The sequence below is a fragment of the Falco cherrug genome, chromosome 12 (assembly GCF_023634085.1).
Source record: "Falco cherrug isolate bFalChe1 chromosome 12, bFalChe1.pri, whole genome shotgun sequence".
NCBI lineage: Eukaryota > Metazoa > Chordata > Aves > Falconiformes > Falconidae > Falco > Falco cherrug.
Window position 1 is genome coordinate 13,289,247 of NC_073708.1, and position 15,531 is coordinate 13,304,777.

The 15,531-nt window shown below is 35.7% G+C and overlaps 1 protein-coding gene across 4 annotated transcripts in view; it reads left to right on the plus strand.

Moving 5' to 3' along the window:
• Positions 1 to 15,531, plus strand: part of COL11A1 (collagen type XI alpha 1 chain) — a 160,305-nt gene that overhangs the window by 83,204 nt on the left and 61,570 nt on the right. For all 4 annotated transcript variants that reach the window (XM_014287417.3, XM_027798171.2, XM_027798170.2 and 1 more), the window contains 9 exons: positions 859 to 912; positions 990 to 1,034; positions 4,340 to 4,393; positions 5,327 to 5,434; positions 8,223 to 8,276; positions 11,240 to 11,293; positions 13,429 to 13,473; positions 13,604 to 13,657; positions 13,751 to 13,795. In XM_014287417.3, the coding sequence (XP_014142892.2) occupies positions 859 to 912; positions 990 to 1,034; positions 4,340 to 4,393; positions 5,327 to 5,434; positions 8,223 to 8,276; positions 11,240 to 11,293; positions 13,429 to 13,473; positions 13,604 to 13,657; positions 13,751 to 13,795 (513 nt within the window). The remainder of the gene's footprint in view (positions 1 to 858; positions 913 to 989; positions 1,035 to 4,339; positions 4,394 to 5,326; positions 5,435 to 8,222; positions 8,277 to 11,239; positions 11,294 to 13,428; positions 13,474 to 13,603; positions 13,658 to 13,750; positions 13,796 to 15,531) is intronic.

The window sequence follows — 15,531 nt, forward strand, 5'->3', positions numbered from 1 at the left end:
AAAGTACAGGTGTGTGACCATTTGTTCCTTATGTCTTCTGAATTTATTGATCAATTTCAGCCAGATTTTGTAAAAAAAAATTCTCAGAGATGTTAACAATCTAAAGGTTTTGTGAAAAGACACAGTTGGAAAGGGGGAAAAGATTTTATCAATGGCCCCGTTAGGGAAAGATTTTGTTATCTGTCCATCTCAGACATCGGATAATCAACAAAACAGCTCACTTTCAAACACAGATAGGTATGTTTCCAGGCTTCCTTGCTTCCACTGTTTACAAAACTCAGTTTCTTTAAGCACTGCCATCGGATTGCATAGTATCAAAGTTAAGCATCTTTGAAATGCTCAGCAAACTGTAAACAACAATATCCAGACACCAGTCAGTATTGTTAGCACCATAAGGCTTTTAGTTTTTGGGTTTGAAATCTCTTTTTTCAAAGACCGTGATTTTTATTATTATCATTATTTTGATCTCTTCTTTTGACTTGTGTCATATCATAATCAACATAAATTTTCTCCATTAAGACACCACTGGTTTCTAATTGGCAGCTTTTTGTTTGTTTTTGTTTGTTCGTCTGTTAACTTTCCAATTACCATTGTTACAGATAATTTGTATTGTGGATAAATGTTTCCCAAATATACAAGTAGAACCAAGTTCATAATTCTATGAATAATTTTATAGCGACATTGAAGGGTGCTTTGTGATACCATGACTTTTCTTAGTGGCAGGCAGCCCAGTATTATTTTGATGTCTCGCACAAGACTGCTGCATTATAGTGAAAGAACAAGGATTGCACTCAGAAGAGAACTGCATGCTAACCAAGTACTGTACAAACAAAGGTTCTTTACTCCAATATATTTTAGGGGCCTCCAGGTCCTCAGGGTCCAATTGGCTATCCAGGTCCTCGTGGTGTAAAGGTAAGATTTAATTACTAGATTCTTCCCCCGACCCCGTTTTGAATATAGGCATGTGGGTAATTATATTCTTTCTTTAGGGAGCTGATGGTGTCCGTGGTCTCAAGGGATCCAAAGGTGAAAAGGTAAATCTGTCTGTATTTAATTCATTTCCCTTCTTTCACTGCAATGTCTTCTGTCTCCTTCACTGAACATCTTCTGTCTCCTTCACCACAGTGTGTTTTCTCTTGCAGCAGTGAGTTTATTTCTGCCTTACCCTAAGGACATTCCAAGCCCAATTCATAAATCAGTGACCTCCACGGGTATTTATACTGGTACAAAGTGAATAGAAAACCTTCAGTCGTTAGAATGGGTTTGGGTCATCTTTGCACCAGTTTAAGTAACTTCTCCCTAAGGTGCTCTTAAATAGAGAGACATCCCCTCTCTTCTTAATAAATAACTGTAGTGGATACTGAGAAGCTTGTCCATCAGAGAGATTTGTGGTGATGATACTGTTATTTTATGTTTTGATACAGCTGTAGTCTAGATTTTGTAATTTTTATGTACATCTTCCAATGGCTGCCTAAGTTCCAGGCATTTTTGTCCCAGATCTTTGGCTTTGCCAGTGATGGACAGTCCCAGTCAGATGCATTTATATGAACATAAAGAAAGCTTTTATGTCCCCCTGATACCTGCACATAGAGCTCTTACTAGAGCAAACACCATCTACTGTGATCTGTACCAACTTCTGATGATCCACAGTGGCTGAAACTGCAGTCAGTATTGGTTTAAATTCCCACTGTCCTCAGCACTCAGAATGAGGGACAGATAACAAACACCATCAGTCATACCTCCTGACCACACAGGCAAATTCAGCCTGGTGGCTACTCTGTGTATATTTATAGATATTTCTAAAGCAGAAGACTCTGTCTTGCCAAGAAGCTGTTATTTCAGCACTAGAGATCTGTCTCTTTGGCTCAGATGCCAAGAGCTGCTGTACATTTTCAGACTCTCCTAAACCACAGTTTGCCTAATCTGCATACTCGTTTTAGAGTTGCTCGTTAAATCTAAGCTGCAAAATAATACCTGTGGAGACTAGACAGTTAAAAAATCCCAGCTTTTTTCTTGTGCCTTATTGAGTAATTAATACCCAGCTAAGACAAAATACAGGACTCGCATATAAATAAGCGTAATGTATGTGTTTATATATGCATGTGTATCAATCAATACTGATTAGCATAATCTCCACAATATTTCTGTTTTTCTAAAAATTGATCTCACAGTTGCAGTAGGACACTGAACTCTAATGAATACCTCAGAAGGTCACACAAAGGTATTTCGCAGATTTTTCAGTGCTTTTAAGGTCTCTTACACAGGCCTTTTTTACTGAAACTATGCAGATGTCATTACATGGGAAAAAGCACTGTAAAGGCAGAAACAAATGAACTGATCATTGGGAAAGTCTCTATAACGGTCCCAGGGATATCAGAGGAGGTACATCTCTGTACTGACCAGTAAATGTGACTAGAACTCTTCAGCTATTTTATTTTTTGTTAACCCCAGAAGAGGAAATAGGGCAGTTAGCTCTCTCCTCCTACATGAAATACAATCAACCTCTTGATCATCTCAATAGCTGGAACCTTACTGGGAAAGCTGAAGAATGGTTTCAGTTCATATGGCAGCCATTTGGTCAATAATTGGCCAGCCTTTGCAGATACGTTGCAAAGTGTTCTCATATAATTTCTACTGTCCATGGCCACAACTTTTAAAACTAAAACTTTTTTCATGTATTCTGCACTCTACCTGTTTAACCTCTCTTTAAATTTTAAGAAAGACCACCTTGAAATTTCATTTTATGCAACATAAGATGACCATATAAAATTTTGTTTCAGCATCTAGAAAGCATGGGAAAACTGCTTTTAGAATGTTTTTTTAAATGAATGACGATGGGTTACCTCATCTTTTTGTTACATGAACACATACTACTGAGAAACTATATTTGCTTGCTTGTTTGATTTTTTAATTTTGATGTCTCCTCACCAATTTTGGGCTGCTCTACTAGCAAATCTATTTCTATCACTCTTTCTAAAGTTATTTGTTGCATGCATGTATGACTACTTCTGAACAGTCACAATGACTTTAGCCTTGCAGTGTGTCTCGGTTGCTGATCAGGGAGAAGATGAAGCTTTTGTGGCCCCATGATTACAAAATGCAAGTTTCTTTTTTCAAAGTGAGGATGAAATAGAAAGCTTCTCTTGTGGTTTTTGGGGTTTTGTTGGTTTTTTTATTTTTATTAACGTGGAGTACCATATCACTTTTTCCTGCCTTTATTGACAATTCAAATATTACTCAGATTCTATGTCAGCAATATTACTGCAGCATGTAAAAACCTAACAGCATCATAGTAAAATATTTTACTATGTGCATATTCATCACAATGACCTTTGTTCCCAGGATATAACTAAGCATCAGATAAAAAATGCAGTCAATAATCACTGTTGTCTGGATATTGGAACAGTAGTTGTATGATGAGTTAGTCTAAGAAAAAGGGAACCAAGAGCTGATCAGTTCTGCTAGAGCAAAATATGAATGACTCCACTGAACAACTCTGGAGATTGTATCTCATCTCACTCATACAGGCATAAATGAAACTTGTCTGAGTACTGTCTGCTTGTACTTCAGCATGAAGATCTCTTAAAATGCTTGAAGTAAATTCCCTATCAGAATTTACTAGACAGCAAATAAGTAATTTTCAGTAGGAATAACAATAATGTGCACCTGTTTTGCCACTGTATATGGATTCAGTCTCAATGTCCATTGGGTTTTCTACTTTCTCTCAGTCACATCAGCCAACGAAAGTAGGCAGGGCTCCATAGTGCCAGACATTGAACTGCTGTGTAGGGATGACTACTAATTATTTTAGGTTATGAGCATTAATAAATGTCTCTTATTATTAAGATGTCACAACCAGCTAACTGCTTTATTCGTTTCATGATACTCTTAAGACACTGGTTTAAAATAAAAATTAATTAAAAGGAGGCTCTGCTAACAAAAAGAATAACACTGAATAATTTGCCGGCAATTTTTTAGTGAATTGAATGGATGACCTTGTTAAGAGGAGTGATAATCAAGAAAAGCTTAGGAGTTAAGAAAGCACTTTGCAAGATAATTCATAATAAAACAAGAATTCTATTTTCTCTATTTTTAAACAGATTTTAAACAGCTTTAAACAGCTGTTATTAGGAAATTTCAAACTAAAAAATAATTTTTTATAGTGCATGGATACTTTAAAATAGCAATAGCCATATTCGGTTTTCTGGTGTCTGAAACACTCCCTTTATCTATGCAAATTATTTTAATCTGTAGTGAATGCATTTTTTTATGCTATCTGCAGAGAAAAAGAATCTTCTTTATTACTAAAATTTGTTACGTGCATGTCTGCCTTTTTTAGGGTGAAGATGGTTTTCCAGGATTTAAAGGTGACATGGGTCTTAAAGGTGACCGGGTAAGCATTTATTCACAGCCCATGTGTTCTTAAAATGTTTAAGTATTATTCTGAAATGATCACTGAAGTGAACAAATAAATTTAAACAAAAAATAAATTAAAAGCTAGTATCTTAGATTATTTCTATTTCCTGTGCAAGCACAGATTTGAGTTAGAGCTTTGGTTCTTGTGAATCAAAAACAGCACAGTTATAAAGAGGAAGGGAATGCTAGTCTTGGATATCCTTTTCATTAAGCTTCCTCCTAGGGAATCTCCTTTTCCAGATTCCAAGATCCCCAGTATTTGCCTGAGGAAAATTAATCTATCCAGGATAAAGATGTTTCCGTTCCAACCTAGCATCTTGCAAACCTCTTCCAAAAAGTTAGTTATTTATTTCAATGGACATTTAATTCCTTTCATAGGAAGTGTTGTGGAGGTTCTAAAAAGGCTCCTGGCCTGTATCTGTTGTCTGTATAAATAAATAACTGTGAAGATGGTATCCACATAAGTACTTAGATACAGGCATTTTTCTTTCTATGAACTGTCAGAGTGCCTTCAAACAATTAAAGGAAGGAAAAATAAGAATATACAGTTTCCAAATGCAGCTCTCTTCAGGCAAGGCAACCTGGCTCTTAACACATGTGATTGTAGTATTGGGTGCCTGATTTATATGTATTTGCATTTATAAGTGAACATAAGCAGTAGTATTTCCCTGATTGGAAATTGGATGTGTCTTTGAGCAACCTGATCTAGTTGAAGATGTTCCTGTTGCATTGCAGGGAGGTTGGGCTTGATGACCTTTAAATGTCCCTTCCAACCCAGACCATTCTATGATTCTCTGTTTCTAATCTCTATTTACATTTACTGAGAACTTACTTTCAAGTAATTTTGGGTAGTCGTTGTAATACATGCACAAAGGCAATTGTTCTGTATTTATAAGGTGATGTGTTTTAGGGAGAAATTGGTCAGCCAGGTCCACGAGGAGAAGACGGTCCAGAAGGTCCGAAAGGCCGAGCAGGTCCATCTGGGGACCCAGGTGCTGCTGGTCCAGCTGGGGAGAAGGTCAGTAGCCAGATATCAACATAAACATGTCATTGCCTCATAAGATAGATGGAGCCCATGATCTTCATTACTAAAAAACAGAGCCTCCATACCTGCAAAATCTTTAGCTCCCTAACAGTAGTTTTTATGAGACTCTACTGCAGCAGACCACTGGAGTTCACATTTGAATAATACTAGGATTTTGTAAGCATGCAAAAAGGCATTATAGTACTTCATCAGCATGTAAGGCAGCTAAATTCTTATCCCAAATTATGTACAGTGCATGCCAGCTAAGGAAAATACGATGCAAAGAAAATAGCTGGGCACAAAGGAAGATAAAGGTGCTGCTGGAAAGTGAATTAATATTCACAGTCATATTATGAAAAATTGTGACATGAAGATTGTGTTAAACAGAAAACATATCTCCAATAAAAATCCAAAAATAGGATTGGCAAAAGTGAAAAGGGGCTGTTAAAAGGGAGGACTGAAAAAAAAAAAAAAAAAAAAAAGATGGTCACATGAAGTACAGGAGAGAACATGTGCAAAGATAAATACAAATCTCTGTAGAATCTTGACCTCAACAAAGATTTATTCTCAGGTTTACTTAACTATTGAGAATTATTTATGAATTAATGTTCCTCACAGTTTTGCAAGATACCTCAGCAGCTATTACATCATTGAATTGATTCATTAAGTCATGATTCAAAGAACATATAAAATAAGAAACTCAGAACTAGTCTCCTACATGAATGCAAGCTGAGTTCACACCAGAAAGCCAATGTACTCAGTTTTAACTAGATCAGCAAAACAATCTGATACAATAAGAATCATATTATCTTCACCCACAATGTATTTATATTCTCCAGAAAGAGCTATATGTTTCATGGCAGTAGTTGTTTTCAGTATTGCTGACCCGACAAAAATTTGAGAATATTGGGAATCTTACAAAAATTTGTATTGTCATGATATCTGCAGATTAATTAATTGACTGAGGACATCTACAATATATTCCCTCTTTCTCAAGTCTTTATGACCCAAGTAAAAAAAGCAAAGTGAACCAAACCAAACATTGGTTTATAGTTGTTAGTTTTTAAATATGAATGTGAGTTATTTTTAGTTCTTCTTATTCAAATTACTCAATGTGAATATAGGTTCATGTTCTCAAGCATTTCATCTCTACTATTAGATATATGGGACTCCTACAGTCCCACAGGTCTAGAATCTGAAACCTTAAGTATCAGAAGATACTTGAAAAAATTATTGGTGTTGATAACACTGTTAGCTGGGCTTGGAGTTTTAATTTTCCCTTTTCTACAAATATTTATACCTTTTCTTGCCCATTGAATGTCAAACGTCTTTTTTGACTATTCTATGGATACTTGGCCAGAACAGAGTGGGTTAGAGAAGAGTTCTATGATGTTGGTCCTGTGATACTTACTTTAGTGTAAAGACTGGAATAATCTTTGTGACCCACTTTATTAGGGAAGTAAGTGTTACTGTACGACCAGTTATCAATGCTCTTATAATTCCTATGACTTATTTAATGCAAAGGTACTCCTCTTTCATAGTAATGAAAGTGCCAGAGTAGTCTCTTACTCTTTACATTCAGCTGATCCCATGATAAGAAAACTCTTTCCCAAGGTCTTGTTCTGGATTTGCCAAGTATGGTGCCAAAAATTGAGGAACATATCAGAAAAGAGCTTATAATAAAAAAACCCCATCCGTATCCACATTCAAACCCCAGGCAAATGGACTTGCTTTAATCATAAAATTAGGGACAAAACTTTCACTTAATGTGGCAAGAGTTTTATGTGCTGTCATGCTGCAAAACATTTCAATCATGGTAATTTGTGCAGCTTGTGTCAGTATGACACATAACTGGCAGCACTATAATTATTTTCATAAATCAAAGAATTCTTCTTTAATGATGTCTCAGCCAGACACATGCACTTACATGAATATGATAATACACCACATCGTTATTCTCATGCTGCATTTTTTACAAATGAACATGTTGATTTTGTCCAATTTCCTTTCCCATGCAGGTGTCTCCTTGCTGGTTTTCATTATCTAAGATTACTGCAGAGTACATTATTGTGGTGTATAATCATATCTTTTCCACTGAGACCAAGATGTAATAGTCTGAAATATAGGCAAATAGGCAAATTCTCCCTCAGAATCCCCATCTTTCAAAGACTGAAACTGTTTTCCCTTCCTTTTGAAAGTGGCAAACCATCACTCATCTTCTAGGCATCTGAAGAGACCAATTCAGTGGAGTAGGGTATTGTATTTCATTTCTAGGAATGGTTAATGTCAGTGTTGATCAGACTGCTCATACTGTTGCCCTTTCTGACCACAGCAGGTTGGTAAGATTCGTTGACAAATCTATTATCAGCAAATAGTCAGTGAGGTAGGATTCTTCAAATGCCTATTGATGAAAAATCTGTGAAAAACAAAGCAGTCATCACACAGTATAAATTAAAAAGGATTTCTTCTCACAAACCTATTAACACCTTGATTTCTTAGAGAATATTAATAGCTTAATGATTTCAGCCCCACGTCACTGCACAGCACTTCATAGAGGAAAAAAGGAAGACACTGAGGTATTGGCCTTGCTGAACTCATTCATTGGAGTAGGATTTTTATTTAAGTTTGCAGAACTAAGCCCACTGGTGATTAATAATAGAAATGAGAAATTGATTTACTCTAATGTATTTCATGAGGTATTATTGTGGAAAAAATATTCTCTACAGAAGTTTGCTGAACCACTAAGGAGGATAAAATAAAATTTAATACCGCCTTATTGCAGGGTAAGCTTGGTGTACCCGGATTGCCAGGATATCCTGGAAGACAAGGTCCAAAGGTGAGCTGTAAATGAGCTGTATATCTTGACTTTTGACATTAGTCACAATGGCAGTTATTTTATTTGTGTGTTTGGGGAAGGCAGGGTGTGGGCATCGAAGGAAGGGTCATTTTTTCACATTTCCTTTCTTGACAATAGTGCTCTGAAGTAAAACCTTTACAAATGTTGCATTCCCTAAGGTAGGCTATTTAAGGAGGACTATCTTTCCTCTTAACAATACTGCCTTTAAACCTTTGCCATCCTTTCATGAGTTGTGTTTTTGTGCAAGCATCAGACTAGCATGCATTAAAGAATTTGAAAACAAAGGAACTGCTGATATGCTTGAAAGAGAATGAGCACTATATTGACCACCAAATGGATGCTGATGGTGGTGGGAATTTTCTATGTGGTACAAGGATTCTCATCATGTTTTCCTTTTGCTTCTGTTAAGACAAATGTAACAAAACCCATCCATTAGTTGATTTATGTGCCTGCATCTATCCTTCAGCTATCTTTTATCTTTTGATTGCAATAGAAAACCATATAGGTGGTTTCTAGTTTAAGTGAAGACATATTTTTAAAACATTTTTATGAAACATATTTTTAACAAGGTCATCCTAACACAGCTTTAGGAAATGGCCATGCTAAATTAATGGCAAACTCTGTTTTCTGAGATTAGGAAGAAAGAAAACATTGAATAAAACCATAATTATACAGACATTTCCCAGTGTAGAGAAGGCCATCAAGGAGACATTGCATCTCCAGTCTGTCTCAAAGAAGATTCATCTAAGGAAATATCACAAGTAAAATATTCCCTTATCCCTTCTACACAACTGAACAATCAAACTGCAGTAAAATCCTCAGTTTTGCTCTACATTGGGATCTGTTTTTATTTTCAAATTTGAAATCATGATTTTTTGGAAGAAATTCAACTTCCTGGCTGGCTAAGCAAAGTGTGTTTCTGACTCTGGCCTATACTTTGGCCCTTTTCAGTCAAGTGAATGAACTATCTGAAGAATGTATTCATTGAACACTCTGTGTTAGTGAAAAATATCAAAATGGTCTATGAAAGATATTAATGAAAACTATTCACCTTGAGAAACATGGGGTTTTGCTTCTGTTTCTGAACTCCAATGTCTGAATTTTCAGTCTCTTTTTTTCATTCTCAGTTAGAACTGTCTTGAGAAGTCTAAGATAAAAGAGGATTTACATTATTCAGTTCTAAGAACAAAAATGATCTAACACTTCAAATAAAAGTCGATTGATTTTCTTTTCAGCAGACGATCAAGAATTTCATTACATTAAATTTTTATCACATTAAAACTGAAAACAATTCTCAAGCTGCGTTCACTGTTTGCTTTTCTCATTTGTTGCTTAAACTTCCAAGAAAGATTAATGACAGCTACAATACATCAACTCACTAAAGACTTGTTGTGAAACTTATTCACAGTCCAGTTCAAATTAACATAAGGGAGAGAGAAAAAAAGAAGCATCAGAACACTTGTTCCAGTGTGTCAAGAAGGTTCTTTTTGTTCTTTTTGTTGTTACTTACTTGATTTTCATTATTTTTCTTCTGACAATTGTTCTTAGAGTGCTGCCATTATCTGATAATTTTCAGGTTTTTTCTCCTGTCCAGCCCCTATTGATTAACACAATTGCAAAAAATACCATAGGTATAAGATATTTATAACTAAATAATGCTTATTAATGCCCGGTCATTGGAAGGGGTTTTTTTTCCTCTGGCCTTTTAATTATAAAGAACATGCTTGGGCTTCAGAGCGTAGAATTTTCACAGGTTTATTCACATTTTGTTATAATGGTGAAGAATTAAAAAAGGAAGGAAAAAGAAAGGAAAAAAAAGAGAGGAAAATCTCTTTACTTTTCTCCCACTAGTGAATATCAGCCAGGGTTTCATTAGAATCAGTGTCAGTGAAGTTGTACTGCCCCTAAGTTATTAATGCATAATGGGAATGTTTGTATGAAACAAGGTCATTAAAGGGAAAACATAAGTAAGAAAAAGAGAAAAAAGGAAAAAAATATTATTTCAAAGAAGAGCACCAAGAAATTCTATTTTATGGTTTTGTTATATATATTTTATTTAGCACTAAAATACTAACAGCAAGCTGCAGAGATATAGATGCGTTATCACAGCAGGGAATCTGGCCAGTAGTTTTAGTGGCTGACCAAACCAAACACTGCTTTGATTTTCATATCCAGTCACTTTAAAAGTATATTTTATCAAGCCTATCAGCTGTTTGACCCCAGGTCCCTTATGACAAATTAACACCTTGGCAGGTAACAAGTCTGCTGTCCCACTGGACCAGCATAGAAGAAAGCAGTACTGTTGAGATTAGACTGGACAGTTAGCCGAAGGAAAGAGGAGAAAAAAAGAGAAGGTGGAATAATGCCTGGAAGCAGTTTCAAGCCAGATAATCTTATAAATTATGCTTATTAGATGAACATATAAGCACATTACAAATTGCATGTATCAGTTAAATGAAACTGGCCAGTGGACAGCTTACAGTGAATAAAGCACCTGAAGTGATTTACAGCTCAGTGAACTGAATGGAGGACCATGTGGAAACACCTTACAATTATTTTGAATGAAGTTATTTTGTAAAAGAATTATTATACTGTGAGGCAACATGGCTTTGTTTGTTCCTCTTCATTATGATACAGTTATTTCTAGTGCGCTGTTACTGATAGTTTCTTTCCTACTTTTAAAAATGGTGTAGATTTAATGAATATTGTCTAATAAGATGACAAATAATGTCCATTCTATACATTGATTTTTCTAATGCATGCTGGACTGAAGACATTATGGTAAGTCAATTTACAGCTATTCATCAGAGCTGTCACACTTGCAAGTTTGACATGTACAATGTACATGGCTTTGCAGTGTGCTTTACATATAAATTAAATGTTGGCTATACTACTGTTTTGCTGTTGATATCCTCTGATATTTGCATTGGTTTCTTACACAGGGCTCAACTGGTTTCCCAGGATTTCCAGGTGCCAATGGAGAGAAAGGTGCAAGGGTATGATAATTCACACTTGCATGACACTTAATTAACTTTAGAACTCAGTGCTATGGGAAGTCACTGAAACCTAAGGATACAAGCTACAGTCTAAAGAACTATAAAAACAGGCTTTTCACACTTAAGATGAATCTCTACAGTTATGTAAAATAGGACCTACTGAGACACTCATTCTCATTCTTAAAGGTATTAATCTAAATATACAGGAACTTGGACACTTTCTCACTGTGTATGCTACTATAATTATATATCTGAAAAAGAGAAAACACCTTTGCTGAAGCATGTTTTGACAGGATAGCTGAGTGAGTTGGCAAGAACTATGTTCCTGTATCCTATGAATTATCCTGCTACCATGCAATTTACCCTCAAGAAAATTCAACTGGTATTTCATAAGTATTCTGACTTGCCATGAGCTTTTTTATAGGCTGAGCATTGAAAATACAAAATATACCAGACAAGATGAAGAACATGTACTATTACATATATTACAAAATGTAAAATGACAGCTTTGCTTCTTTGTTTACTTGAAGCAGGTGAGAGAAAATCTCTTACACATATTCTTCAAATTATAACAACGAAATATAGGTTAGAAAGGACAGTGTGCTGTTGTCTCTAAAGCTCAATTAAACATAGCAGGTCATGTTAGAAAGATGAAATTAAGAGCATGAATCGCCATTCATAGATGGTAGCAACTTAAGGTCAAACTGAATTAACGTATATAATTGTTCTTAAGAATCTGTTTTAATTTGCAGCACAAAACCAAGCTGGAATTCATGATTTATAGTTAAATTATGTGAAATCCACTTGCATTTGCATTGTTTATGTATGATTTAAATTGTTTTTGTATTATTTTAGCTAAGATAAACATATGTTGTTACGGATATACACAAGCAATAAAACAATGTTGAGTTTACCCTTGTTGGGAAAAATGAGATATGACTGCTAATAAAGATATCAGATTTAAAAAAAAAACCAACAACCAAGCAAAATAATAACATCAAATAACAGACTTAAAATTATGAAAATCTAATTATATTGATTCGTTATCAGGCCTTCATAAAACTTTTAATTCAGCTAGGGTACTAACCTCTTAATACCATCAAAATGCATGTATACTTATGTGTTACGGTGACCATCAATGAGACAATAACTCCTGGTTTTCTAATGGGAATCAGGTATTATTATTATTAATTTTGGCTAAAGGCATATGGTTGTGGTTTGTGCTGCCATGCATAATGGTACTAGGAAAGACAGTCATTGTCCCTGAGAAGTTCACAACTGTGTTGCATTTTAAGAACAACACGTAGTTTTTATTTTGATAAGTGAAATAAAATCAATATATATTAAAAAAAACCACAAGAAAACAGGTGTGTGCATTTAATTGGTTTCCGATAAAAGCAAGCTTTATGCTAAAATATCAATGCTGATTTTCTGTTGTGGTTGTGTTTTATTACCTCACAAATTAGAAAGTACCAGTCATCAGGTTTCTTTTTCTATCTGAAGAATACTCTTTTGAATTTTAAGCTTCTTTGTGTTAGATTGCACAGCAATAGTAATACAGAGTCTAACAAAAGAAATCTATTGAATATGATTAGGAGATGTATTGAAGCAAAAAATTAAGGAGTAGTATCCTGGCAAGTTCTGTGTCTCTGTGCAAGTGTGCAGAATCCTGGTAGGTCTTTATTTCTGTTACAAAAAAAAAAAAAAAAAAAAAGGCTTGCCCTTTCTTTTCTGTTAACTGGGGAGCTGTCCATGGGAACCTGGGAGCTTTTGTCTTCAAGGCTATTATTATATTGGAAATGATGCTGAGTCCTTTAGACTACTGCAGAGAGACTCTGCTTATTCTGTGCCATCTTCACTACTATTTTAACGCAGTTTATAATTCTAATGCCTATGACAGAATCTGACTCTGAGGCAAATTTAGCACATTTAGCTACAAGTCCCAGTGAACTCAGAAAGACAATAAATTTTATCAAGGACCATGATTCTTTAAATTGAAATGTAAAGTAGATACTTAAAGACAAAATAACATTTAAACCTAAGGGAGTTGCATTTTGCTCCGCTTCAGTAAAAAAAAAAATATCTCACAAATACAATGCCTGCTAAGATGATTTCTGTGAACTTTTTCTCTACAGGGATTACATGGCAAACCAGGCCCCAGAGGACAGCGAGGACCAACAGTATGTACTTTTGCTTTGCAATTTAGAGGCTTTCGTATATTAATTGCCTCCATTATATTGTGAAGAATTATTTTGATTTAATGATAGTATCCAATAATTATCATCAAGTGCATCTGTGTTAAATTGACAGGGTCCAAGAGGCTCAAGAGGTCCCAGAGGTCCTACTGGCAAACCAGGTCCAAAGGTAATTGTCAGGTACACTGTAGATTGGCTACAGGCTGTTTCTTTTAAATTAAATAGAGGTTGAATCCTTTAACATACTGCCTTTCCTTTCTAGGGTACTGCAGGCAATGATGGTCCTCCTGGCCCACCAGGTGAAAGGGTATGTGAAAGCTATTTATGTACATGTTGGTTTTCCCCACTAGGTAGCAGTGTGATTTGAGGGTGGAAGGGTTGTTTTATTTGTAGTTCTCCCCCTCACATCTTTTCCCTTCTTTGATCAGAGTAACCAGAGCTAACAAAACCTCAATTCCAATGGTGCTTTTCACAAAGTTATGAATGGGGTAGCTGAAGCTCACTGAAACTTCTTCCATCTGTAGCTCAGTTTTGTACATACAGGACACAGAGAATACATACATAGTTTATATTATATCCATGCACTTTGTATTATGCCCTTGCAAATTACAGTTGTACTTACTAGCCTATGCTCTTAAGAATGCCCCATTTACTGCAGCTTACTGCTTGTTTATTGGATTTTCAGATCACTTAAGCCATCTCCAGAAGCTTGTCGAAGCAGCTGACTTTTTTGTTCTGATTAGCTAAGAATTCCCTTCAACCTACTTTCTGCATGCTTGAGAAATCCTAATGTGCTTGCTAAAATAAAATTTTCTGCTTGCTATTATCTTACTAATCAATACACAAATTCAATATACAGTTGGCCCATTACACAGTGGTATATAGAAAAACAATATTAATAAATCAGATTTGTAATTGCAACACTTGAAAACCAACTCAGTTTAAGTGGACATGCTCTCTGCCAGACTGTTTTTGCAAAGCCTAAGAAACTTTTCTTTTGTAGTCATATTTCATTAAACCACTAACCTTTTTCAGGTAGAGAATCTATGAATCTTTTCCCAGTACCCACTCCCAAGTCCCAGTGATCTTACTCTCCTGGAGGGAGGTCCTTGTGCATTTTCCCCTGCTCCATAATGTCACTCTGTTACACTATTTGTTTGTTGAATACATGCTCAGTTAGTGTAACAATACTGGCAGAACAACAGCAAACTGATTTTGCTAGAACAGCTAAGCAAACTGGAAAAGGAAAAAGGCCACTTGATCAGACCACATGGTTTGATTGAGTTGATTACTGGAGATAAGGACATCCATAAAACTAATGATAACAGGAGCATGATGTGAGTGTGTTCTAGAAATCTCAATTTCAGTTTCTGTGTCTGCAGAAAGCAATTAAGGTTAATTTTGTTTGGCTTATCCTTAGCAGTTGCAAGCAGAGTATTAATAAACATCTGCTATACATATGTAAAGGATCACACATGCCTGCATATCTAATGTCACATTTTTCTGCTTAAGAAAAGGATTCCTTCCCTTTTGACTGAAAGCCAAAAAAATTAATACCAAGTGCACTGGAAATAAAAGTTAGTAAACTCATCAGTTTAGCTCTTTTATTCCTGAAGCAGAATGTTACTTAACTGTCTGAGACTGGTTAGTGGGGCAGGACAGTGGTTCTTGCGGTAAGAGGAGTAAGTAGAATAGAACAGTAGGTAAGTTGAGGACTGAGGACTAGACCGTAGCCAGTACATATGCAAGGCAACACTCCAAGGGAGGCTGCAGGAAGTTGAAAGTACCTCTATATCAAGCGAAAGGCAATGTACCAAGTGGAATATGAACAGCAGGAATAAGTGAAAAGTTTGGGTGAGACAAGGATGACGTGGCAAGTAAGAGATGTGGGCAGAAAACTGGGATTCAAGAGACAAATGATTTAACTGGGATGTTGGATGCAGAGAACTAGGCACAATCCAAGGAAGGAACTTTAAGTTCTTTTAAGCTGAGGAGGAACATCAGAGGCAGACCACCAGAATGTGAATAGCAGTGGTGTGAAGG